The sequence below is a fragment of the Gracilinanus agilis genome, chromosome 5 (assembly GCF_016433145.1).
Source record: "Gracilinanus agilis isolate LMUSP501 chromosome 5, AgileGrace, whole genome shotgun sequence".
Taxonomy (NCBI): domain Eukaryota; kingdom Metazoa; phylum Chordata; class Mammalia; order Didelphimorphia; family Didelphidae; genus Gracilinanus; species Gracilinanus agilis.
In genome coordinates, this window is record NC_058134.1 from 219,271,367 (window position 1) to 219,298,273 (window position 26,907).

The 26,907-nt window shown below is 37.7% G+C and overlaps 1 protein-coding gene across 10 annotated transcripts in view; it reads left to right on the top strand.

Moving 5' to 3' along the window:
* Positions 1–26,907, top strand: part of RBFOX2 (RNA binding fox-1 homolog 2) — a 217,899-nt gene that overhangs the window by 53,438 nt on the left and 137,554 nt on the right. For 7 of the 10 annotated variants that reach the window (XM_044679982.1, XM_044679979.1, XM_044679980.1 and 4 more), the window contains exon 1: positions 22,315–22,356. The exons of 1 other annotated variant lie outside the window; for it this stretch is intronic. In XM_044679982.1, the coding sequence (XP_044535917.1) occupies positions 22,330–22,356 (27 nt within the window). In that variant the 5' untranslated portion in view covers positions 22,315–22,329. Of the gene's footprint in view, positions 1–22,310; positions 22,357–26,907 lie in introns of those variants that run through there. 2 more of the 10 variants (XM_044679985.1, XM_044679986.1) reach the window with 1 other exon arrangement.

Consider the following 26,907-nt stretch of genomic DNA (forward strand, 5'->3'; position numbering starts at 1 on the left):
GAAAAAAAGCTTTTGTGACACGTGTCATCTACTGTCTCAGCTCAGATCAAAGGGCAGGTAGTCTTTCAGCGTTCTTTGGGCATAGTTCCAAATTGCCATCTAGAATGGTTGAATCAATTCACAACTCCACCAGCAATGCATTAATGTCCCAATTTTGCCACATCCCCTCCAATTAATTTCCTTTGCTGTCATTTTAGCCAATCTGCTAGGTGTGAGGCGATACCTCAGTTGTTTTGATTTGCATTTCTCTAATTATTAGAGATGTAGAACTCTTTTTCATGTGCTTATTGATAGTTTTGATTTCTTTATCTGAAAATTGCCCATTCAAGTCCCTTGCCCATTTGTCAATTGGGGAATGACGATATTTTTGTACAATTGATTTAGCTCCTAATAAATTTGAGTAATTAGACCTTTGTCAGAGGTTTTTGTTATAAAGATTTTTTTCCCCACTTTGTTGCTTCCCTTCTAATTTTGGTTGCATTGGATTTGTTTGTACAAAACCTTTTTAATTTAATGTAATCAAAATTATTTATTATACATTTTGTAATTTTTTCTAACTCTTGCTTGGTCTTGAAATCTTTCCTTTCCCAAAGATCTAACAAATATACTATTCTGTGTTCACCTAATTTGCTTATAGTTTCCTTCTTTATATTCAAGTCATTTACCCATTCTGAGTTTATCTTGGTGTAGGGTGTGAGATGTTGATCTAAGCCTAATCTCTCCCATACTGTTTTCCAATTTTCCAGGCAGTTTTTGTCAAATAGTGGATTTTTGTCCCCAAAGCTGGGCTCTTTGGGCTTGTCATAGACTGTCTTGCTGAGGACACTTACCCCAAGTCTATTCCACTGATCCTCCCTTCTGTCTCTTAGCCAGTACCATGTTATTTTGATGACCACTGCTTTATAGTACAGTTTAAGATCTGGTACTAATAGGCTACCTTCCTTCACATTTTCTCAGTGGACTTAGCTATAGCTCTGATTCTTTTCTCTCCCTGTTTCTCCCCTGGCAGCCTGGGAGGAGCAGAGTTCAGTTGCATGGGCCTCAGTGAAATGTTTGATTGACTGCTGTTATAGCAGTTCACCTGACAAACATTGGCCCATCTCTTTTTCCTCATTTAGTACTACTCAACCCATAACTACCTCTTCCCTGAAAGAGCTATGGTTTACTGAGAGCCAAAATCAGACCCTTTTTCTAATTTAGTTTTTAGCCAACCACAGTGTTAGTTGCAAAGGTGATACTAGAGGGATGGGATCTGCCAGTTGTGCTTCTTTCATTATAAAAGCACAAACTGTGATTGATCTAATCCCATTACTTGGTGTTGAATTGAAAATCACTAGACTCTTAGTAGGATTCTGACTTTAATCCTATAAAGATCAGGCTAGCCTGGGGGTTTCTCCATCTTGAGCCTAAATCCCTCTTTAATCTTCTTAATTATGCCAGACTTTTTCTGAGAACTAGGGTAAACCACATTATACCTTCATCTTTACCTACCTTTCCCAGAAAAGGATTCCTTCCTTTGCTTTTTGGAAATGAATCATGGTCTCCAAAGGCCAGTTGTATCTCTAGTCCACTATTGTCCTTCTGTGCCAAAAACTAGGATTCCTTTATATTCAGTAGCAGTTTCATATTATAAGAACCCCAGTAGGGCAGCTAGGTGATACAGTGGATAGAGCCCCATGTCTGGAGTTAGGAAGATCTGAATTCAAATCCAGACACTTACTAGCTGTTTGACACTGGGCAAGTCACTTCAACCTGTTTGCCTTGATTTCCTCATCTGAAAAATGAGCTAAAGAAGGACATGGCAAACCACTTGTATCTCTATCAGGAAAACCCCAAATGTCATGAAGAATTGGACTGAACAATAATAAACAACAACACAAAGGACCCCAATAAAATTGTCATCTTTCATATAGCTTAGTGTTTCCTCATCAATTAAGAGCACAATACCTAAGATGGAGAACTTGGAGTTGGAGGAAAAGGTCCTCAGATCAGGATATGATCTCTGAATAGAGGACTGCTCTTATTTATGAAGTCTTGTCATCCTAAAGTCAGAAGAAACCTATCTTGGAATATTTCTGGGCAAGCATCCTCATATCTCTGAGCCTTAATTTCCTCATCAAGAGAATAGGCTATTATTGCTTTTAATACCTGCCCAGTGGAGTTATGGTGAGAATCATGGGAGTTAATGTTTTAATAAATGCCATTTATTGTTGTGGAAGTTGGATCTCCTTCTGAAAAGACAGGATAGATTTTGAATTTAAATGGTTTTTATGAAATAGACATCCTCTAACACAGGCGTTTACCTTTTTATGTCCTAGACTTCTGGCAATCAGTCTGGTGAAACCTGTGGACCCCTTCCAGGAATGATATTTTTAAATCCATAGAATGAAATCCATAGGATTATAAAAAACCCAATTGTAATGGAATATAGTTATAAAAAGATTATAGAAAGTTCACGGACTTGTAAGTTTAAAGAATCCTAGTCTCTAGAGTGCAAAGGCAAAGTCAAAGAGAACACAAGAAATAAGTTCAATAATGCCCTTGACCTTGTGGGCTTTAGGAAATTTTGTTAAGACAGTATTTATTTTCTCTTTAATCTTCTCTTCATCATGTTTTTTGTTTTGATCTTGTGTTTTGGATATTGAAGGACAGTTTCCTTATTGAACAATATATTCTCAGCATTCTGGGTAATGGAATTCAACTAGCCTCCCCTCTATCTGCTCTATATAATTGATAAAATATTAAATTTCTATTGGGAAATGGAACTTTCTTTAACTGGGATAAGTTAAGTCAATTAACATTTATTATTAAGGTCCTACTTTGTGCCAGTTATTGTGTTCAGTGCCAAAGATTTAAAAAGAGGCAAAAGATAGACCCTGCCCTCTGGGAGCTTATACTCTTACAATAACAGTTTTTAGATCAGGAGCAAAAGTTTTTTGTTTGGAGACCTTCAAGGTCAGTCTTTTATCTTAAGAGAACAAAATTGGAGTTAATTAGTTTGTTTCTAAGGGAGTGCATCTCCTATTTTCACTTGGCTTTGATGCTCTGGACAGATTTGTTTTAGAACTTCTGAAATTGTGCCAAGCCTATTTCATTTTTCTCTTAACCTAGAGTAACCTTCCTCCTTTACTAACTCTTCCAATCTAGTTTCCTTAAGAAGCTTGCCACAGTGACCCAGTTCTGTCTAGAATACCTTAATTTCTTTCTCTTACTTCCATTGCATGACTATCCAGAATTTTTCCACTTGTGTAATAATTTTGCTTTTTAGACAAAAACTCAGTCGGCTGTTGGAATTGGTTTAACTTGAGACCAAATCATGGATGTCAAAGAAGGAAAAGTCATGGTGCCCTGTATTATATCATAGGTGAAGGCTAAATTTTGCTTTCATGGAGTGTAATTGATCTCTTTTGTTCCAGTGAAGCTCCATTTTCAGCCAAGTGAAATACTTGTAGATAGAGAAAAGCATTTATTGTGTGCTTCCTTTGTATCAAGGTCCTATATTACATGCACATTCCTTTATGGCTTATAATATTTAAAGTGCATACTTATTATGGCAGAAATTACATTAAAAAGCATTCTTGGAAACTGGTAGAATGGGTATTTTTGGATTGAATATCCTTTTCTTATCTTTGAATCTGTGATGAACTCCAGGAAGTAAAAAAGGACTCATTGCCAGGATTTGCCAACACAGTTGTGGAAGTACTAGGGTAAAGGAAATAACATTTTGTGATACAATGATTATGTAGGCATAAGTCTTGCCAATAGTGAGTAAAGGGGGGAATTTTGATTTCTAATCCTCTTTGGATGAAGTTCTATATCAGGGCAGCACAGAAACATTCAGTGAAGCAGGTCCTTTATTATAAAAGGGATTTTAATTAAAAATGTCTTCACATCGTGAGCAGAATAAGCTTCAACCAGCCATCCAACACTACACTGGGCATTTATCTCTTTCAAACCACGTTACAAGTAATTGTTGCATTAAATCAAAGTCAGATGATATTATAGGCTTGAATTGGGTATGCACTGATGCCAACACAGGGAATGCCAATGTGTTGCATCAATTATAGTGAACCCCCATCCCTAATCCTGTGCCAAGATCATAGTCAACACAACCCAAGAAGAGGCTGTCTATGAGGTTAGCCTTTAGATAGCTACTTCCTTTATTTTATGCTTGAGGATAAGGATGAATTTCTTTTCTCTTATTCTTTTCCCCTTCTACTAGTTGAAAAGAGAGAACCTATATTATGGGCATTTTATTATCTGCTCATAATGTGTACCCGTTTTCAAGGGTATTTCAAAAATATATTCAAAGACACATTCTTTCTGTCTTTCTTGGTTTCCCTCTTATCAATCTGTGATCCTCCAACTCTATTTTGAGCTTTCTTCATTTAATAGGAAACTTTATTATATTCATCATGAATATTTATCATATTCATTCATCATAGCTGGAAGAGAAATTATCTAATCGAGTCTTCTTATGACCAGGCAGTGGAGGCCTAAAGAGGTAATTTTAGCCAAGTTCATGTAAGTAGTAAATGGAAGACATGAGATTCCTTGCCCCTCTCACTCCATTCCTATCCTCTCCACCACCTCCACCTCCCACCCTGCTTCTGGATTAGAACTCATGTATTCAGACTCCCAGGTCCACTGTGTTTTCCTCTAGCACCAGGCAACTTCCTCCAGTGGCATATCCCCCATATACAAAATACACAAAAGGAAGCCAGAAAGCATGGGGTGAAGTACTCAGTGAGAGAGTATGGTAGAGTTGGCCAAATATTGACCAGATGAATGCTGCCAGGTAGAGAATATGGAGATGCCTGACTGTTCAAGTCCTCCTTCTTAAATGGAGGTTTTGGATTTCATTGCTCCAGTAGAGGTAGTGATAAAATGTGCAAATGAGAATGAGAACAAAAATGAACATATATAGAGGTATTACTTTAGCAAAGTACTACCTCTTTTTCAGAGATGGAGAAAGGGGAGAGAGAGCAGGAGATGAGATGAGATCTGTGGGGTTTGAGATGAAAACACTGGAAGAAGAGGGAGCTGAAGCAGATGGCCTAAACTTTCTCAATAAAATAAATGGGAAGGTCCTTAGCTGAGAATAGAAGTGGTGGTAGAAAAGAGGTGTCAGAGGGTTGAAGAAAGGAAGAGAAAATTTAGAATAGCTTTTGTGGGAGGTGAGATAGGGAATCAGCTAGAGAGGTGTAAAAGAACTGCCTTGCAGCAGTGAAGGCCAAGCTGAGGTTAAAAAAATATGTATTTGCTCAGTGAGTTGAGAGCCAGGCCAAGAGATGGGAGGTCCTGAGTTAAAATCTGGCCTCAGACACTTCCTAGTGGTAAGACCCTGGGCAAATTACCTAACCCCCATTGCTTAGCCTTTACCGATCTTCTTCCTTGGAACCACTATACAGTATTGGTTCCAAGATAGAAGGTAAGGGTTTAAAAAAAAGACAACAACCAAAAAACAGAAATATGTATTTCTTATGTAAACAGCAAAGTTCTGAGATTCCCAGATACAATGAATAGGAGTGGAGAAGGCAGGTAGATGGCAGTTTGACAAGAGAAGAATGATAGTAAGAACAACAGCAAGAGATTTGAGAGCAGAGGACAATTAGAACTGACAAGGCTAACTATTGGTTCAGGAGAAGGGATAATAACCTGAGGAAGTACTGAGGAATAGAGAGATTGATGTTAGAAGGATTGATGTTCTCAGTGACAATTCAGAATATGTTTAATAAGGATGAAGTATAGAGACAGCTGGAACTAGGGTTAAGGATAAAGGATGGATAAGGACATACTAGTTTCTAATTAAAGAAGTGAAACACTTGTGAGTAATGGACAGACTTAGGGTGTGACCATCCTTCTGAAGGGTTGAGGTTTAATGAAAGGAATAAATCATAAATTTAAGAAGGCTAAGGAATTGGGAGTCTAGGAGGTTTAAGAGAGCATATATGTATATATTAATGTCCCCTAGTAGAAGGGCAGAATTTTGGGAATGGATTAGGTAATGAATCAGCTGTTGAACTATTGGAGAAAAGGAGGGAGAATACCTTGGAGGGAGGGGATTGGTATAGTAAAGCTGTTTGAATTTGAATTAGGCAGTAATTCTTGATTGAGTGAATATAAAATGGAGATAGATGTGTGAGTAAAGATGAAGGGAGAGTCTGGAAGTGATAGTGGGGATCAAAAAGGAGCATTCTGGCTCCTCCTCCAGGAGCCAGTGTGTTGGGATTGGGAGCCATCTGTTGGAGCTGAAGACCTTAAGGCAGCCTATTTTTCTTTGGAATGCTCCATATTGTAGAAAGTCTTTCCTTATACTTCATTAAATTTTGCCTCTTTTAAGTGCTCCCTTGTTGCTTCTAGTTGTGCCTTCCAGGGTCATACCGGAACAAACGTAACATGATATATTCAGATACTGGAAAGCAACTCTCATGATTCCCAGAGTCATCTCTCCTCCAGGCTAAACATCTCTAGTTCCTTCAACAACTTGTTGTTTCTTCTGGTACACTGACCCTTCACTCTTCTGATCACATTCCAGCTTATGTCAGTGCCTCTTCTAAAATGTGACTTTGGGAGCTGACCCATCTTCCAAACAAAGTTTGATTAGAATAGAATAAAGTAGAACTACCCCTCCCTTTGCTTCAGATCCTGCTAGTAAGACTTTTTTCTGGCTGTCACATTCCTCAGCTAACTCAATGAGTTTGTTGTCCACTAAAACTATTAGTTTTCTTTCACCTTATCTGCATATTTCATTTAGACCTATTAAATTTCACCTTATTTGCTTCGACCCATCTTTGTAGCTTGTTACTTAGTTTTTGGATTCCAGTTCTGTACTCCAATAAATTATCTTTGTCAGCTTTCTGTCATCTGTAAATTTGTACAGCATACAAACATACTATCAGTGTGTTTAAGTAGAAAGACAATCAGATTCTTTGGTTTTCTAGTCAGGAGAAACAGAAGAAAATTATCTCAAATTGCGAGAAATGTAATAGTAGCTAGCATTTATATAGTGCATTAAGATTTTCAACGTTCTTTACAAATATTTGATCCTTAAATAATATGGGAAATGAGAGCTATTTTTACCCTCATTTTACAGGTGAGGAAATGGGGCAGACAGATTAAGTGACTTACCCAGGGTCACATACTAGCAGGTGTCTTGAGGCCAGATATGAATTCAAGTCTTCCTGATTCCAAGCCCAGTATTCTTTCTCTTTCACCATCTAGCTGCTTTGTGAGGATAGAGATAGGTTTAGGACTTGGAATTTTTGGTTCTCTCATTCTCTGTGAGGCTTCAGTTGTCACTTCTAGGAAGATAAATCCAAAATCACTATCTTTAAGCCCCCATTTCTTCTCCTAAGTTGCTGCCTGTATTTCCAGCAGCCTGCATAACATTTCCTATCTGTCTTGTCCTGTCATCACTTCAAACTCAGTATACTTCAGTCCTAGCATCCTTCAAAATTCATCTGTTGCCTTGATGTCCCAGTTTATCAGTGATTTTATCATTCTCTTGGTTACTCCTACTTAGATCCTTATTTGGAATTAAGAGTCAACTCTTCCTTATCTTCCCTATCCAGTCACTGTGTCTGTTGATGCTTTCTTTTTCACCTCTCTTCCTTCCATGGCTTTACTTGTCATTTCCTCTACAAGTAGTCCCTTTTCTTACCCTTAGATTTCTTCAATAAGCTCCATTTCTTACAAGCCAAACTTGTGACTAGAAGAATCTCCCTAAAATATCATTTAAATAATGTCACTATTCTATTTAAACAATTTCTTTTAGGACATTTAAGTGCTTATCATAGTGTAAGGCACTATGACAAGTACTAAAGTTACAAAGATGAAAGAAATGTCATAGTCTTTGCTCTCTAGTTTACAAGGAATGCAAGGGGAAATGTAAATTATGCACATAAATAAATATAATACGAATTATATCATAGGTGCAAAGGAGTGGCCCAAATAAACTTCTTTGTTAAAATCTAGGAGAGAGACTATACTTTGTGAGGGAATGAGAGAAGACTTAATGGAAGAGTTGGTATCTGCCTTGGTCCTTGAAAGATCAAAAGGATCTCATATAGAGATTGGGTACAGGGTTCTCTTTCAAGCTCAGGGGATTGTGAGAGCAGAGACTCAGTAAACACTTAATAATATGTTGACTGACAAGATGATGGGAGAAAGTAGGATGTAAATGGGAAGAGCAAAGATTGGTTGAATTCTGGGTACAATGAGCCCAGGTTAACTACATCATAGAGTGGATAAAAGTGAGTAGGTCATATTTACAGAATCATAGGGTCATCTAATCTAATCTAATCTAAAGAGTAATCACTTTTATAAAATTCCTAACAAGTGATGATCTAACTTGTGCTTTAAGACTTCAGTGATGGAGAGCCCACCACTTCCTGAGTCAGTTCATTCTACATTAAGGGATTTCCAAGTTTTTTTTCTTGTATTAAGCTGAAATCTGGCTTACTATAGCTTCTACCCATTACTACTACATTCTTTCCTTTGGGGTCAAGCAAAACAAGTATGGTCCCTTTTTCTTGTGTGACCGTCAGATAGTCAAAAGTTTCTTTACAAGTTAAATTTACAAAGTATTTTCTGCAGATATTTGTATCATATGGTTTCCTTCCTCTGGACATGTTTCAGTTTGTAGGGATTCTTCCTAAAAGGAATGGAAAAGTCTAGCTATAGTCTGATCAAAATTGAGTAGATTAGGACTGTTACTTCCCTAATCCTTGAGGTTATGTTGATATAAATGCAGTCTAAGATTTCCTTACCAGCTTTTTAAGATGTATTGATTCATACTGAAGTTGCAGTCCAATAAAGCCAACTGGATTGTTTTTTGTTTGTTTTGTTTAGACCCTTATCTTCTATCTTGGAGTCAATACTGTGCATTCCCTCCAAAGCAGAAGAGTGGTCAGGGCTGGGCAATGGGGGTTAAATGACTTGCCCAGGGTCACACAGCTGGGAAGTGTCTGAGGCCAGATTTGAACCTAGGACCTCCTATCCCAAACTGGATTGTTTTTACACAAACTATTGCCTGTTCGTGATGTTCTCATCCTGTATTTCTATATATGAATGAACCCAAGAGTAAAACTTTAAATATATCTTCTATTTCTTTTGTGATCCTGCCTCTGCCTCTTTTATCCCTTACAGCTTTGTGTCATCTGTAAATTTGCTTTCCATGCCTTCCTCCAAGTCATTGGTAAATACATTGAAGAATATAAGTCCAAGAACAACTTCCTGGGTTACTCCACTGAGATCTTCCTCAAGATTGATGGTGCTCACTCTTGTGGAGTAGAAGATTTTATTTTATTTTTTTATAAGTCTTAGCTTCAGGGGGCAGCTGAGTGGCTCAGTGGATTGAAAGCCAGGCCTAGAGAGGGGAGGACCTAGGTTCAAATGTGGCCTTAGACACTTCCTAGCTGTGTGATCCTGGGCAAGTCACTTCATCCCCACTCTTATGCCTTAGAACCAATACTCAGTACCAATATACAGTATTGATTCTAAGACAGAAGTTAAGAGTTAAAAAAAAAAAAAGTCTTATCTTCTCTTAGAATCAACACTGTATACTGTTTCCAGGACAGAAGAGCAGTAAGGACTAGATAATGGACATTAAGTGATTTGTCCAGGGTCATACAGCCAGATTTGACCCTAGGACCTCCTATCTCTGGGCCTGACTCTCAATCCACTGAGCCACCTAGCTACCGCTGAACATAATGCACATATATATATATCATTTATTTATTTTTTACACATCAGAATTTTTTATTTTGTAAGACACAAAAAAACTTTCATTTACATGCCTAATTAAAAAACATTTTTTTTGCAGTTTCAAATTTTCCCCTTATCCCCTTTTCCTGACCCCATTAAGAAGTCAAGAAGAGCAAAAATTTTTAGAGATATCTGTCTGTCTGTCTGTCTAATCTATCTAGTCATTCAGAGGTAATGTCTTCATTATCCATGTTCAGAAAAAAGAAAAAGTATATATGCTTCTTCCTTTACTCTGAGTCCATCAGTTGTCTGGAGGTGGATAGAATATTTCATTATGATTTCTTTGGAATTGTGGCAGACCATTGATCAGAATCATTTAAGTCTTTCATAATTGATCATCTTTACAACATTGTTGTAACTGTGTACATTGATGTTCTGGTTTTGTTCACTTTACTTTGTATCAGTTCATACAAGACTTTTTTCTCGTTTTTCTAAAAGCAGGTTTTTCTAATATTAAATACTGTTAAAGGGATTTTCTTAATCTCTCCCTTTGTCTTGCTTAAAAGGAGAGAGAGCAGGGTTTCTCAGTGGATCAGAGAACTGACAGGTTCGGTGAGCAGCTATTAAATCCCTTTAACAATACTTTCTTATTTCTTGCATCATAGTAGTATTCCATCACATTTGTATATAGTCAAATCCTCAACTTTCAAGGGGAGTAATATTCCTAGAAAATAACACAAAAAGTAAAAAAAAAAAACCCAAATATGTTGAACATTTAGGTACTAGGAGACTTTAATCTTCTGCTAGAGATTACTGAAAATATATTTTCTGCATACTGTTGTTTAAAACAAGACAGAAATGCTGATAATATGCACTTTTTCTAACATAGTAGCCATGAAATAACCCATAAAATGCAGTACACAAAATAAAATTGGTAACATGCAAGACATTTTTCTTACTAGTAATTCCCTAAAATTCTGTGACCTTTTGTGCTAACATCCAGATGAAACATTGATTTAAGATAGAATTTGCTTTTCATGGCCCACAAAATCTATAGTGTCATAAATACTATATAGAAAAAGATTCTTGAAACGAAAACACTTTTAAACCTGAATCTTACCTTCCACTGTCTTAGATGGCAGTGTGAGCATTGTACTGTATCCTATATTGCTATAAAAACCTCTCCACTGTGGCTACTTCCTGAAAACCAGGAAAGAAGTTTCTGAGAATTTAGTCACCATTTTTGAAAGATACCTAGACTGGTGAGTTCTTGACATCATCACCTTCAACACTGTGCTTAATGGCTGGTTGATAGCGTTAGAGATTGTGAAAGACTGACCAGCTTGAAATAACCTGTCAATGGCATCTGCTTTATGTGCATTTGAGATTCTTAAGAATCTTGGAGTATGGAAGCATAGCAGAGGCAAGTCAACAGACATTTAACCTTGAGACTGTGATCATGGATCAGCAAAAATGAAAATATGCAATGAATGTATGGGGAGCTCTTTCCCTAGAGCTACTTCACAACTTCTGTGCATAGCACCTCTCATTTTTTCTTTACTGTACATAGCTATGAATGTGTGCAGTTGTCAAAGCGAAAGTGAAAATAAGGTTACTTATAAAATCATGCAAATGCTTGAAGTTGTGAAAGTTAAATGTGTGAATATTGAGGATTGATTGTATCATAACTTGTTAAGCCCTTCCCCTAATTGATAGGCATCTCCTCAATTTCCAATTTCCAAAATGCTATAAATATTTTTGTACAAATAGGTCCTTTCCCCCCTTTTTTCCAATCTCTCATATAAACTTAGCAGCGATATTGCTCTGTCAAAGGATATACACATTTTTATAGCCCTTTGATCATAGTTCCAAATTGCTCTCTGGAATGATTGAATCAGTTCATGAGAACAACAACAGTGCATTACTTTTGTCCCAGTTTTCTTCAATCCTGTCCAACATTTTATCATTTTCCTTTTCTGTCGTAATTTGATAGGTGTGAGATTGTATCTCAGAGTTGTTTTATTTGCAGTCAGTAGTGATTTAGAGCATTTTTTCTATAGGACTATAGATAGCTTTGATTTTTTTTTTCTTCAGAAAATTACTAAATATCCTTTGACCATTTGCCAATTGGGGAATAACTTGTATTATAAATTTGCCGCAGGTCTGTATATTTCTTTATCAGAGAAACTTGGTATAAATTCCCCTAGCCAATTTTCTACTTTACTTCTAATCTTAGCTGCATTGATTTTGTTTGTGGAACCCCTTTTTAATTTAATGTTACAATTATTAATTTTACATTCTGGAGTGTTCTCTGTCTCTTGTTTGATAATGAATTCTTCCACTTATCCAAAAATGTGACAGGTAAACTATGTTACTCTTATTTCCTTATGGCACACAACCCTTTCTGTCTAAATCATATACCCATTTTTACCTTATCTTGGTATATAAGAGTGTGAGATGCTAATCTATGCCTAGTCCCCTAACTGTTTTCCAGTTTCCAAAGCAATTATAATGAAGTGCTGATTTCTTTTCCCCAAAACTGGGATTTTTGCATTTATCAAGCACTAGATTACTCTGCTTATTACCCTACTGTATATTGTATACCTCACTACATATTGTATAACCAATTATTCCACTGATCTGCCCTTCTATCTCTTCACCAGTACTAGCCTGCTTTGATGATTACTGCTTTGTAATACAGCTTGAGATCTGGTGTAGGTAGGCCACCTTCCTTCACATTTCTTTTTACTGATTCACTTAGTATTCTTGGCCTTTTGTTCTTCTAGTTAAATGTTATTTTTTTTCTAGCTCCATAAAATACTTTTTTTTTTTTTTGGTAGTTTGTCTGGCATACCTAAGTAAATAAAATAATTTAGGTAGAATTGACATTTTATTACTTTGACTTGACCTACCTGGGAATTAATATTTTTTAGTTCAGATCTGACTTTATTTATAAAAATTATATTTTGTAATAGTGTTCATATAGTTCCTTGTTTTTTCTTGGCAAATAAATTCTTAAGTATTTTATATTGTCTACTGTAATTTTATTTTATTTTCAACTGATTTTAAATGGAGTTTCTCTTCCTACTGGACTTTGTTGATAATGTATTGGAATGCTGATGAAATGTGGATTTATTTTATATCCTGCAACTTTACTGAAGTTATTATTTTTACTATTTTTTTAGTTGATTCTCTGGGATTCCCCAAGTATAGCATCATATCATCTGCATTGCCTATACTAATTCCTTTAATTTCTTTGTCTCTTATTGCTATTACTAGCAATTCTAGTACAATATTGAATAAATGTGGTGATAATGGGCATCCTTGCTTCATGAACCCTGATCTTACTGGGAAGCTTATCACCAATATAGATAATACTTGCTAATGAATTTAGGTAGATGTTGCTTATCATTTTTAAGGAAAGTTTCATTTATTCCTATACTCTCTAGTATTTTTAATAGGAATGAATATTGTGTTTTGTCAAAAGTTTTTTTTTTTTTACATCTATTGAGGCAATATAATTTTTGTTGGTTTTGTGATTGATATAGTCTATAAATCCCACCTAAACATAGTGTATGATCTTTATGATAACTTGCTGTCCTCTCTTTGTTAGTATTTTATTTCATTAAAATCTTTTGCATCAATATTCATTAGGGGAACTGGTCTGTAGTTTTCTTTTTCTGTTTTCAATCTTCCTGGGTTAGGTGTCACACTATACTTGTGTTGTAAAAGGAATTTGGTAGGACTCCTTTGCCCATTTTTCTCCATAACTTACGTAGTTTTGGAATTATAAAAAAAAGTAGAATTCACTTGTGAATCCATCTGTCCCTAAGGAATTGCTTATTTATGACTAGAGTATTTTCTCCTTGACTTGGGAGCTCTGAATTTGGTATATAATATTCCTGAGAGTTTTCATTTTTCTCTTTCAGGAAGCAATGGGTAGATTCTTTCAATTTCTATTTGACCCACTGGTTCTAGGACATCAGGGAAGTTTTCCTAGATAATTCCTGAAAGGTTCTTTTTTTGATCATCACTTTCAGGTAATCCAATAATTCTTATATTATCTCTCCTTGTTCCATTTTTCAGGTTAGTTGTTTTTCCTGTAAGATATTTCACATTTTCTTTTCTTTTTCTTTTTTAAATTTACTTTTATTATTCCTTGATGTTTCAGGGAGTCAATAGTTTTCACTTGCTGAAAGGAATTATTTTCTTCAGTGAGCTGTTATATGTCCTTTTCTATTTGGGCAATTTTACTTTTTAAGCAATTTTTTTCTTCAATGAATTTTGGTATGTCTTTTTCAGAATTTTTTGTTTTCTCTATTAAGATGTTGAATTTTTCCATGACTTTTTGTTTCACTCATATTTCATTTCCTAATTTTTATGCTACCCATAATATTTGATTTTTAAAATCCTTTTTGAGCTCTTTGAGGAATTCTTTTTCGGCCTGAAACCTCTTCATATTTTCATTTGAGACTTTGCATATAGCTGTTTTGATGTTACCCTCTTCTGAGTTTATGTTTTGATCTTCCTTGTCACCATAATGACTTCTTATGGTCTGGTTCTTTTCTTATTGTTTGCTCATTTCATAGTCTCTTTCATGACTTTTAACTTTATGTTAAAATTGGGCTTTGCTCTCAGGCTAGAGGGGGCACATGTCCCAAGCCTCAAGTTTTTCTTGTTGTTGGCTGCAGAGCTAGTTTTAGGGGAGATCTGTAAATTTTTTATTCTTCCAAGGTGCTGTGATCTGAGGAATGGTGTGGTCACTGCTCTCCTGGCTTGTGCTTTGCAATGTGAACAACTTTAATAATTCTTCCCAACTCCCCTGAAGTAAGAAGCTCTAGTATGCTAGTGTTCCTCCTCCTCCTGACCATAGAACTATCACCTGGACCTTTATTATTAGCTTCCAATATGGGAAATGCAACCCCAGCAAAGGGGTCCCCTGTAACCTAGTTTATATATATAACACTGTAAAATAGTTGTCTGATCCCTTGTTGTCTGTAGTCTGAGAGCTCTGGAAATTGCTATTGCCTCTTATGCATTTATTCCCCAGTGCTTGTGTTGGCTTGCAGGGGTGTGGCCTGCTTTACTTGCCCAGACACCCCTGCACCAGATTGTGCCTCACTTTCACCCCAGATAAACAGCGCTTTCCTATCTAGTTTCTATATTGTCATGGATTGAAAAATTTTGTCCCATCTTATTGTTGATTTTCCTCTCTAGAATTCATTTTGAGGCATTATTTTAAAGTTATTTGGAGCAAAATTTGGGAGAGCTCAGTCAGATCTATGCCTTTACTCCAACATCTTCTTGGCTCTGATCCTCCTTATTTGTTTAGATGTCTATTTGTACACTCTCATTATGTAAACTGATTTTCTTTAAACTTATTTTCCCTTCCCCCCCTTCATATATTTCTTCTTCCCCCATCTTTCCTTCTTTTTTAAAAAACCCTTACCTTCCATCTTAGAATCAATGTTGTGTATTGGTTCCAAGAGAGAGAAGAGCAGTAAGGGTTAGGCAATGGGGGTTAAGTGACTTGCCCAGGGTCACACAGCTAGGAAGTCTCCAAAACCAGGTTTGAATGCAGATCCTCCCATCTCTAGGCTTGGTGCTCTATCCACTGAGACACCTACTTGCCTTTTTCCCTTGTCTTTCTGTTTTTTTTCTTAAGATCAAAGTATACTATCCCAGGCCTTGGCTAATTTGACTCTGGTTACCCTTGATTGTAGAGTTCAGCAAGGATATGTGTTTCTTCTCCCTTTATTTGACTGTAAACAGGTTATCCTTTTTAGCTCTTTATCATTGTCCATTCATGTTTACTTTTTTGTGTTTTGCTTTTTATATATACTCTTTTCACTTTTGTGTTTGAACTTCAAAGTTTTTTTGCAGTTCTCTTCTTTTTTATCAAGAAAGATCATTTCCCCCCTGAATTTTCCTCTATACTCATTTTTTTGACTAAATTATTTTTGGCTATAAGCCAATTCATATTCTTTGCCTTCTGGAATATATTCCAGGTACTCTTTTCTTTTATGGTGGTGGCTGCAGAATTGTGTGTGACTTTTTGGTATTTGTATTATTTCTTTCTCTCTGCTTGCAGTATTTTTTTCTTTAGTGTGGAAGTTCTGTAATTTGACTATTGATGGTCCTGGGAGTTTTCATTCCGGAGTAGGTAGGAAGAGATTATGGTCTAGTCCAGTGATTTTCAGATTTTTTCTCTTTAGTCTGTTTTCTAGGTTATTTGTTTTTGCTGTGAGATACTTTACATTTTTTTCAATTTTTGTTTTCAGACTTTTGACTTCAATATTTATTCTTGCCTCATGAAGTCATTGGCTTTTATTTGCTTTATTCACATTTTCAGGGAATTTGTTGCTGAGACAAAGTTTTGTATTTTTTATGCCAAGCTGTTAATTACCTTTTCTAGTTCTTTCTTCTGTAGATTTCTTTACTTTCCCTTTTTTTCCTTTACATGCTCTCATTCTATTTATTTATTTTAAAAAAAAACACTTTTTAACTCTTACTTCCTCTCCTCTCTTACTTGTGGAGTGTTCCACAAACCAGTATGTTCCTGGCCTGACCTATCCTGTGTCCACAGACCTTTTTTGTATGCCTCCCTATATTTGAGTTATGTTGGAATTCTAGTTGGTGCCTAAGCTCTGTTTTTCTCTGAGGAATTACTTAGAGATGTTTTGGAGTCTTTTTCTTCATTATGATGGGGTTCCTTTCAGCCTACTTCCAGACTTCATGTCAGTACTGGTCTCTGCCACTCTTCTAGAGGAAAGATCTGTTTCTGCTTTCTTATTCCTATTCAAGGATCTCAGGGACAGGCTGGGCACCTCTAAATGGTCTCATTTGTGTGTTTATCTCCCACCCTGCCAGGATCAGATGCTGCTAGACTCCCCTCTCTCAGCCAAGCTTTATAGTTGGACTTCAGACTCTGATTTGTTCCTGAAGTCTGAGCTGTGTACTGTCCCGGGCCTAAATTCCACTGCTGTGTGCAGGTTCCCTTCTTGCTGGATAATGAGCATCCAAGATGCCAACTCCCACGTGTCAGCATTTCAGTGCCCCATTATAGGGTCTGGAGGTCTTCCATTATGGGCCTGGGGCCTCCTGAAGCTCTGGTTGCACAGCCTCTCTTAGGGTGCTGGAGTGCTCTACAAACCAGCATGTTCCTGGCCTTGACCTATCCTGTGTCCACAGACCTTTTTTGTATGCCTCCCTATGTTTGAGTTGTGCTGGAAAAAGGACTCTTTGTGATTTTTTTTCAGGACTTCCCCATCAGGATTTAGTCTAAAGCATTTTCTAGATGCATTTGAAGGAGCTTATCAATAGGAGGTCACCACACTGCTTCCTTTCCCTCTGCCATCTTAGTTCTCTCTGCCTCCCCCTTCTGTATACTTTTTAAAAATGCTTCGTTGTTTTGGGTTCCCAGGGGGAACAGACTGAAGTTACTTAGATACCTATACACCACTCTGGACTTTTTTTTCCCCTTTAGAACCCTCTGAAATGAGATTGGGGCAGAAGATTTCGTTAAGAAAATTAAATGGTAGTTACTAGGACATTATAACCTCAAGTCAGAAGTTTGGGGTTAGGATATATGGAGTATTTTAGCTGGAAAAAAGCACATTCAGATTTTTTAAATCATATCTAGTTTTATGCTGAGAAACTTTGGCTTTCTCTTCCTTAGCTGGGAGGGATGTTTATTGCTGTCAACCTGTCCTTATCAGGGAGAGATTTTCTAGCATGCATTTATCAGGAATTCAAGATGGCCATCAGGTGACCTGAAGAGATGAAACTCAGAAGCTGGTAGTAGAGGACAGTTTTTCAGCCATGAAACTAGGGGAGATAGAGAATCAGCAGCATATCGTTTAGCATAGCTGTGAGGCCAGCAAAGAATATCACCTAGTGGACACTCCATGCTCTCCCAGGATGCCTAGCAAAGCTTGTATGGCTTGTAAAACCATCAGGGAACAGGCCCATTGGGAGCAGTACATTAATATAACCAACTGTAGCATGTCCCCCCACTATGTTAGATTGGCAGCTTAATTTGTCCCTCTGAATGTAACCTTGTTGCCTCTATTTGTTATATCATTCACTGTGCCTCCACTCCCTGGACCCCCCCAGTACTACCAGGATGTCTTTATTATTGTCACCAGTGATGAATTTTATTCTCACTCCACTTTATATCTGCCACCCTGCCTGGTTTCAACTCCAAAGAACCTCCATCCCACATACCTGATTCCCAGATTGATTCCCTTTAAATTGTAAATTCCCCGAGGGCAGAGATTGTCTTTATTAATTGTATCCCTAGCACATAAGAAATGCTTATTGGATTTGACTGATATAATTGGTGTGAGAATCTCCCAGATTTAAGGAAGTTTAATTGTGTCTTTTCATTCTATGCTAGTTCATTAAATGAAATGTTTCTAAGTGACAGAAAAAGGGGGTGGAATCCTGATATACAGTTGTCCTTTTATTCTTTTTTCCCCTTTCAAAAAAAATTCTGTTACTAGCCTCTTCTACCAAATTCCCAATCTCCTCTCCCAAATTTAAATATCTTCTCTCTTAAAAAATAAGGATAGTCAAAAAAGCAAATCAATATGTTGGCCAGGTCCAAAAAGTAGGTCTTTTTTCCTTGGCTAATCTTAATCTCTCTTTTAGGAGGTAGACAGAAGGCATCATCATTAGTTCTTTGGAATCATCTGTGGGCATTGCATTTATCAGAATTTTTAAATCTTTCAAAATTATTTTTCTTGAAAATGTTATAGTTATTATTTAATTGTTCTCCTGGTTATTCTTATTTCACTGTGCATCAGTTTATACAAGTTTTCCCAGGTTTCTCTTAATCTTTCCATTTCATCATTCTTATGCCACAATAATTAATATTCTATTACATTCCCATACCATATAGTTTGCTAAAGCTATTCTCTAATTAATGGGCACTTCCTTTGTTTCCAGTTTGCTCAGCAGATACAAAAATATTTTTTTACTTACAGGTTCTTTTCCTTTTCCTCATTCTTTTATCTCTTTGAAATATAAGCCAAGTAGTTGTGCTACCTACTAGGTTAAAGGCTGTACACAGTTTACTGACCATATTCACTCTTAAAATGTAGTTAATGCAACAATTTGGAAATTTGGAAATGGGTCTTGATCAATGACACATGTTAAAACCAGTGGAAATGTGCAGTGGCTATGGGGGGGGGAGGTGGGAGGGAGGGGAAAGTAAGAGCATGAATCATGTAACCATGTTAACTTTTCTAAAAAATAAATATTTAAACCACTAAAAACAAAAAACAAAAAATGTAGTTAATATTTTTCTTTGCCATCTCATTCGTAAAATGAGGGGATTGGATTCACTTCTCTCTTGTGTTTCCTAGCTCAAAACTATGATGATTCCTGAGAGGAGCTGAGCCAAGGTTCTATTAGTGCTAGCAGTATTGGGGATAGGAATATGGGGGACAGGATCAAAGTCTCTGTTGGGAATGACTTCCCTAGTAAAAGAATAAAACATTACTTTTTACATTTATCCCTTTTCAATAATTAAAGTTGTGCTGACACTTTATCTTTTTGTAGTACTTTATAATTTACTTAGCATTTTTCATTGACAACAATGTCTCCAAGAAAAATAATTTTTGTTTGTGTTGATTCAAGTGCATACCTGACTACATCTGTCTCCAGTCCAAGAAATGTTGATTGTTTCTTGTTGCCTTTAAGATTTTTTTTTTTAAACCCTTGTACTTCAGTGTATTGTCTCATAGGTGGAAGAGTGGTAAGGGTGGGCAATGGGGGTCAAGTGACTTGCCCAGGGTCACACAGCTGGGAAGTGTCTGAGGCCAGATTTGAACCTAGGACCTCCTGTCTCTAGGCCTGACTCTCACTCCACTGAGCTACCCAGCTGCCCTAAGATTAAGTACAAGTGCAGCTTTGGGGACATTTCAGTCCCTTCCCAACCTGGCTCCAGTCTGGCTCTGCAGGGTGATTATACACTACTTTGTGCTCCAGCTGAACCAGGCTTCTTGGGGTTCCCCAGATATGACATTTCACATCTCTGACACCTTGTGCATTTTGACAGCCTATTGCTCCGTGCTGGAATGCCCGCCTCCTGATTTCTGGCTCTTCAAAGCTCAGCTCCATTGCCTTTCCATGATTTCTCAGGTTCATCAGGCATATCTGCCTTTACTCCAGGCCCCCCATACCCTCATATTAGCTTCTTAAGGCTTTGGTTCTCACCCCACCCCCAAAGTGTCTGGTGCTTAATAAAAGCCTATTGGTTGGTGGATTGAGTTTAGACTCCATTCACCAGTTCAGAGCCCCCTTCTTTTAAGCAATCAACTCTTATTAGTCAGTAAGCAGTAATTAAGCACCTACTTTATGTTAGACATTATGCCAAAAACTGGGGATACAATGAAGGGTAAAAGACAGGCCTCCTTCTTAAGAAACTCCCCATGCTGGGCATACAGAGACAGAAATTCTCAAGGAGCTTACTTTTGGATGAGATAAACTACATCTACATGAAGGTATAAATACCACACACATACTAAATAAGTACGTGGTCATTTGTTGAGTGATGGATGCACTGGCAAACTGAGGGCATCCGGAAGGGCTTCATGTAGAGCTGAGTTTGGAAGGATTCCAGGAATACATTTCATGCATAGGGGACATTGTGTGTGACAGACAGGAGGCTAGTCAGTATGGCTGAGAGCATGGAAGGATGTAGTATTTAAGAAAACTGGTAAGGTAGGAACTGGCCAGTTTGGTGAGCTTTAAATGTTAATCTTTGATCACAAGCATAATGGGGAGCCACTAGAGTTTATCGAGGAGAAGGTATAGAGATGGGGACAGACAAACACTGAGAGATTTGAGACAGTTGTACTAATTAGTAGCTGTTGAGGGTGGTGGCTCTGTGAATATAGAAATCTGAAGGTAAAAGTGCCAAGATTAGACAACTTGTTGTGGACTGAGTGGGAGTGAGTTGAAAGTGACACCAATGTTGCAAATGTGAATGACAAGGAAGAAAGTTATTTCCCTTGGCAGAAATAGGGAACTTTGGAAGGCAGGATGAGTTTGGGAATAGAGGTAGTAGGTTCTGTTTTGAATATGTTGGGTTTGATTTGTCCTCCTGCAGCCATGCTGGGGATAAATCATTCTGAACTTGGCTAACTCATTTCCTAAGCCAATAGCCATGTTTTGAAGTTTTCATAACTTGGAGAGACTTTTTTTCCCACTTAATTCTTCAAACAACTCTGTAAGACAGGCTGGGCAAACATGATTATCCACATTTTACATATGAAGAAAATGAAGCTCGCAAGGTTAGGGACAACACAGTGCCCCTAACTTCACACCTTCATCTTGTTCAAAGGCTAGTCAGTGGTTTAACTCCTATTATTCTTCTAAGAGTAAGGGAGTTCAGCATTTCTGAGGGTTATTTGAATTCTTGCTCCAATTAGGTAAATTCTCAGGATTAATCGTTTAGACTAGTATGTTGTACTAAGCATTTATTCTGTCTTTCTGTTCATTCTGTGTTCTATCTTATAAGAATTGCTCAGTGGTTCTCCAGTTATAGATATGGTCTCCAGGACACTAAAAACCAATCCTTGAACCTGCCACTCTCAGTCAGACCAACTTAGCACCTGTCTATGTTTGTTATAGCTCTAATTAATCTATTATAGGAATGTGTGCATATGTGTGTTTGTATATGGTGGTGGGGTGAATACAGCAGGCCCTAAAAGGGGAATAGCAACTGCCCTTTCTGAAAAGATTCCTCTACCCCCTCTTTTTGTAGGCAGCCAGAGTTAATCCTTCTGTTTGACTAGAACAGCTGTGAGAGGACACACTGCATTTCTGGAGGCCTCCCAAGGGCTTCATGTTGCCTCTGAGTTGGGGTAGCCTTCCTCCCCCTGTCGTACTGATCCTGTCAGCTGTCTGCCTGGGCTAAAGCAGAGTGAGAGAGGTGTTAAATGATCCAAGCACATACAGTGTCATGAGAGAGATCCCTTACTGCATGTGTCACTGTGACTTCTTTTTCCTCCCTTTCCTTTGCATGGCAAAAGGGCTTTGCCCTGTTAATCCCAGCACCTGTTTCTGCCTTGGACACTGAGAAGGACAAGGGGCTATGAGTTCCCAAGGAGGAATAGAGAAATAAACCCATCTCCCTCCCTGTCCAGGATTGGGAGCATTCCCTCTGACGCACCTAAGGCCCAGAGCATAGAGGCCATCCTGGCTCCTGGATGCTGTTTGCCTCCTGCTATTTTGGGCTGCTGCTACGAGGAGCCTGCATGCCATCCTGGGGCCTTTATGCTCAACTTTTTCAATTTGCAGGCAGTCAGTTCCCCTCTATAAATTGTAACTTGGCAAGAGTTTTTTTGATCTTCTGAACATCTTTCTTCTGGACAGTGCTGGATCCCTCTGGGTAGAGTGGCCTGGTCTAAAACCACCCACCACCAGGTCTTCAGCTGAGTTAGTTTTTTTGCCGGTGTAAACTGGGGGTCTGAACCAACTATTTTTTGGGTGTTACCCTGTTCTTCTGTATAGGATATACAGAACAAGCAAGACGAAAAATTGAAGCTTCTAATTCTTTCTGTTTGGTCTTTAATCTGAAGAAATTTTTTTGCTATGTATGGTGTGTATTGCATGGATTATCAATATCCAGTTGTCCAGGTAAGCAAAGTAAGGGGTTACAAGTTAATACTTTTTTCGTCTCTTTTCTCAATATTCTTCAACCTACATTGCAGGTTTTATGGAGGGATGAAATACTTCCAAACTCACTCTTGGCCTGGTATAGGCCACAGATCTCCAGAGATTCTTTGCTGACTCCTTTAGTAGAGTTTGAGTTTTATCACCCAGGGGCCTCTTGTAGGGGGCTTGGCATTTAACTCTAGAACTTCAGAGACTTCATAGAGATTCCTTTATTTTTTAACAGGATATAACTGAGCATGTAAAATCAAACCACCACATTCTAGAATATGGGGTTTTTTGCTTAGGGTTAGGCATGGTATTGGGTGGAAAAAGAAATGTTCATAAGTAACTTTCAGTAGAGGGCACCATCTCCATATCTATAAAAGCATTTTATTCAGATTTGCAATTGGATGAGAAGAAACTAAATTATTTATCTATAACAATCTAAATTGAGTCCAGGTTGGCTAATTAATCTCAAATTAGTTGCTATAGGATCCTTTTTTGCATTTAAATAAGGGTGGCTGCTGTGAGGTAGTCCTCTTGCCTGGGAATCAGAAGACCTGGGTTTGAGTTCCAGCTCTGTCCAGGGACAAGGCAGGTTGTTCATCTCATAAAATGAAGGGATTGAACTATATATTTTCTTACAGTTCTTAAATTCTTATTGGGCTAAAAATACAAAATAAAATAGAACACCCAAAGAGCAAGGGTTTTCCTGTTTATAGATTGTTCCAGACCCTTGATTTTCCTCTTTCCTCTTGTCTTTCACTAATGAGAGGGTACTTCACTAATGGCACCACCTTCTGAGGACATATGGGACAAATGGAAATGAAGTTCTAATCAATTAGTTCTGAGTGTTACTGGGGAAGGGAGAAAAAAACAATATTTAGATTAGACCTTTCTCACTACCTGTAAATGGATTAATTTGTGGACATACTAACTAATCCAGGGCCTGCCTATACCCCTTAATCAATCTATTCAATTGCCAAGAGCAGGACTGGTAATGGGGTGAAAAGTTGGGGACAGGGAAATGTTGAATTGGAGTGATCTAATAAGCCTGGATGTTTTTCTCTTGGTACAGACTAATAAATAATTTTATATTTTATAATAACTTTATTTTTCAGTTAGAATGAATAAGCTAAAATATGGTATACTTTGCCAGATATAGGGGAGATTTGGGGTTGTCTGGGAATATAATTTATCTTTATTTCCATTGCCACATGTGGTAATAGTAACATTTATTCACATAATACTTTAAGATATACTGAAGTATATATTATTAAATTATTAAATATTATTAAATACATATAACTCTGTAAAGTAGGTAATATAAATCTTTTTATCTATATTTTACAGAGTAGGAAACTGAACCTTTGAGAAGGTCAGTAAATTTGTTGACCCTTTGTGGCAAATGTGTGACCCTATACACAGCTAGAGTTTCCCTTGCCAAGATCTGAACCCACATCTCTACACCAAGGGCATAAGATCTGTCTGTCTGTCTGTCTGTCTGTCTGTCTGTCTGTCTGTCTGTCTGTCTGTCTGTCTCCTCTTTCTTGCCTCTCCCTTGCTCATTATTCTCTCCTTCCCTTTCTCTCTCATCTCTATTTCACCTATCTCTACTCCCAACCCCCCCATGAGCCACCTAGCTGACCCCTCAAAGACTCTTTCTACTACTACCTCTGCTGCCTGTAGCTACTCAAGAATGAGAGATGTTTGTAAAGCTATGAAAGTATCCCAAGCACCAGAGAAGTAGGAGGAGGACTCTTCAGTTTAGAAATAACCAAGCAGCTGATGATCAATCAAGAGGAAAAGAAGTTTTTGAAACAGAAGCTGTTATTATTACTATTCTTGTATTAAAAAATAACCGAGGAAAACTTCCTCATGGGGTCTGGGCCTGAAAGGCACATTAGAAGGAATGTTAGCTGGTGTTTATATAAGGTTTTACATGTGTTATCTTATTTGGTCCTTACAACAACCTTGGGAAGTTAGTACCACAGGGGTTCTTAGAGTGGAGACAATCATGTGCTCTCTCTCTCACAGGGTTGTTGAGGATGAAAATTGGTACTATTTGATAGGAGCTTTACTAGCCTTAAAATACTATATAAATATTAACTCTTATTATTAGTATTTCCTTTTCAGTCATCTTTTCCTTTCAGCATTTATCAAGCACCTACTATGTGCCAGACCTCATGCCTTTAAGCATTGAGAATACAAAGAAATGCAGAGGACTGGCCTTGCACTCAAGGGAGTTCACCCTGAAAGACTTACAAGATAAAAAGATATGGATTTAGAGCCCAGAGAATATTATAGGTCAAGTCCAGCCCTCTCCTTTAACTTGAGTTGAGAACACTGAAAGTAGACAAGTTGGCCAACGTCACCCAGGCAGTGGGCAGAGCCAGGAGTGGCATTCATGTGTGCTGAGCTTTCCCCCCAGAGCTATACTACCAGCCCATTGTCAAATGGGGGCAATAATAGTACCTTCTTCCCAAGGTCTCAAATGGATGTAAACATCTTTGCTAGCCTTCAAGTGTTGTATTATGTAAGCAGAGATGTTGGCATTATTACCTCTCCTACTTAATTGTCTTCAAGATAAAGTGAACTTACCCTTTCTTATCTTGTATTGATAAAACTACCTGTATTTTCTCTTATGGTTCCCAGGCCTATAGAGTTTTCCTAATGCATCTGCCTAGCCCTAGCCCTATAAAGCAGCTGTTTTAGAGATGGCTAGCATTCTCACTCAGCAAAAATCAAGGGTAAAAAGATGATGAAGTCAGTCTTCTAGCATTTATTAAGCACTTAGCCTGTACCAGGCATGGTGCTGAATTGTTGGTTCCCTGAGTGATTCTGGGTCTTAGGTCCAGAGTCAGGAGACATGTAGGAGTCCCTCCTGCATCCTGAAGACTAGGGAGATCAGTTTGCCCAGGTACCACAGGTTGTAGGTTGGAAGTAGCAAAATTGGGATCCAGTCCCAGGTCTCCTGACTCCAAACCTAGTGTTGTTGTTTTTCACCCCACTGTGCTCCAGTTTTCTCAATGTAGGTAGAACAGCTTTCCAGGTGTCTAGCAGGTAAAATTTGAGGAGAAGCCAAAATCATGTCTTCCAAATAATCTTCTGCTAAGGGACCTCACTAAGACACAGGTGTTACACCTGATGGGGTAGTATTAACCTGTTTCCCTAATCACTTAAAGCCTAATTTCATCTTTGCCACCCCTTAAAACAGTACCCTGTACATAGTAGGCATTTAATAAATTTTAGTTAAATTCATCTGACTTGTATTCCTTTACTTTTTTAGCTAGCCAAGTTAGCTAAATACAGGAATAGGATGAGTTTTAGGTTGTATGTGCTTTCACTGGGGGTGGAGATAGGGAAGGCCTAAAAGCCTAGAAGGACCTGTAAATAGTGAAGGGAGGGAATGAGGAACGGGGGATCATCTAAGATATTTAGTAGGGGAACTGAGGGTAATGGGCTTCTGGAGAATGATGCTTTCATGGGAAGGATAACACCTTGCATAAAACCAGTTGTGCCTTTGAGGATCAGCCTAGGCTGCAGTGGGGACTAATCTGTTCTTTTAACTTCCTACTCTGTTGAGCTGGAGGTGTGGTGTGCTAGGAGCAAGACAGGTAAATAATGGGTTGTTTGTTATTTGTTGTTGATTTATTTAATTTATTATTTATATGGTCTATTGCTCAGTTTTTAACTCTACTCCCATTATAAAGAAACCTTTTCTTTCCTTTCCCTTCATAGAAATTTGGGATCCCTTTCCTCATGGTTTAGTCAGTCCTAATAGCACTCAGTGATTAAGTACTGCAATCAAATTTTAATGTTGGGAGTAATAGAGACAATGGACTAGAGTGGAAAGAATCTTGAATTCGGATGTAGAAGTTCTGTTTTTGAATCTTAGCTAATTATTACTTGCAAGGCTTTTCCTTTTCTGGGTCTTAGTTTCTTGATCAACAGAACGAAATTGCACCGTCAGATTTTGTTAAGCCGTTTTGGTCCTGGGCCCCTTTTGCCAGGCAGGTTGGTGAAATCTCTTGACACCAGTGCATAGCATAAAATAAAATACAAAGGATTGCAAAAGAGACTGGGTATATTGAAATATAGTTATTTATTTATGTCTCTCTGTCTGCATTCATGGATCCCAGGTTAAGAATCTGTTGCTTCTGGTTAGAAATTCTACTTTTTTAGTTCTTTGTTTTAGTTTTTTTCACACTTTGTTGAATTAAAGGGAACAGTATTGAGGTAAATTGAACTTACTCCCTACAACAATAACAAGATATCAGAGGATTGCCTTTTGAAGCACTGTTTAGTATCCAAAAGGTATTAAAGCTGTTTTTATTTTATTCTACTCGCACATTGTTTTTCCAGAAGTTGTTCTGAATGATAGAACTCCAATTTAGGGAAGAGACGCTATGGAAATGATAGGGGTTGCTCTAATTTGGCTTCCCATATATTAATGCCAACTTGAGGCCAAGAATGGTAAGGTGATATTGTGCTAGATATGCTTCTGGGGAGATATTTAATGCCCATATTGTA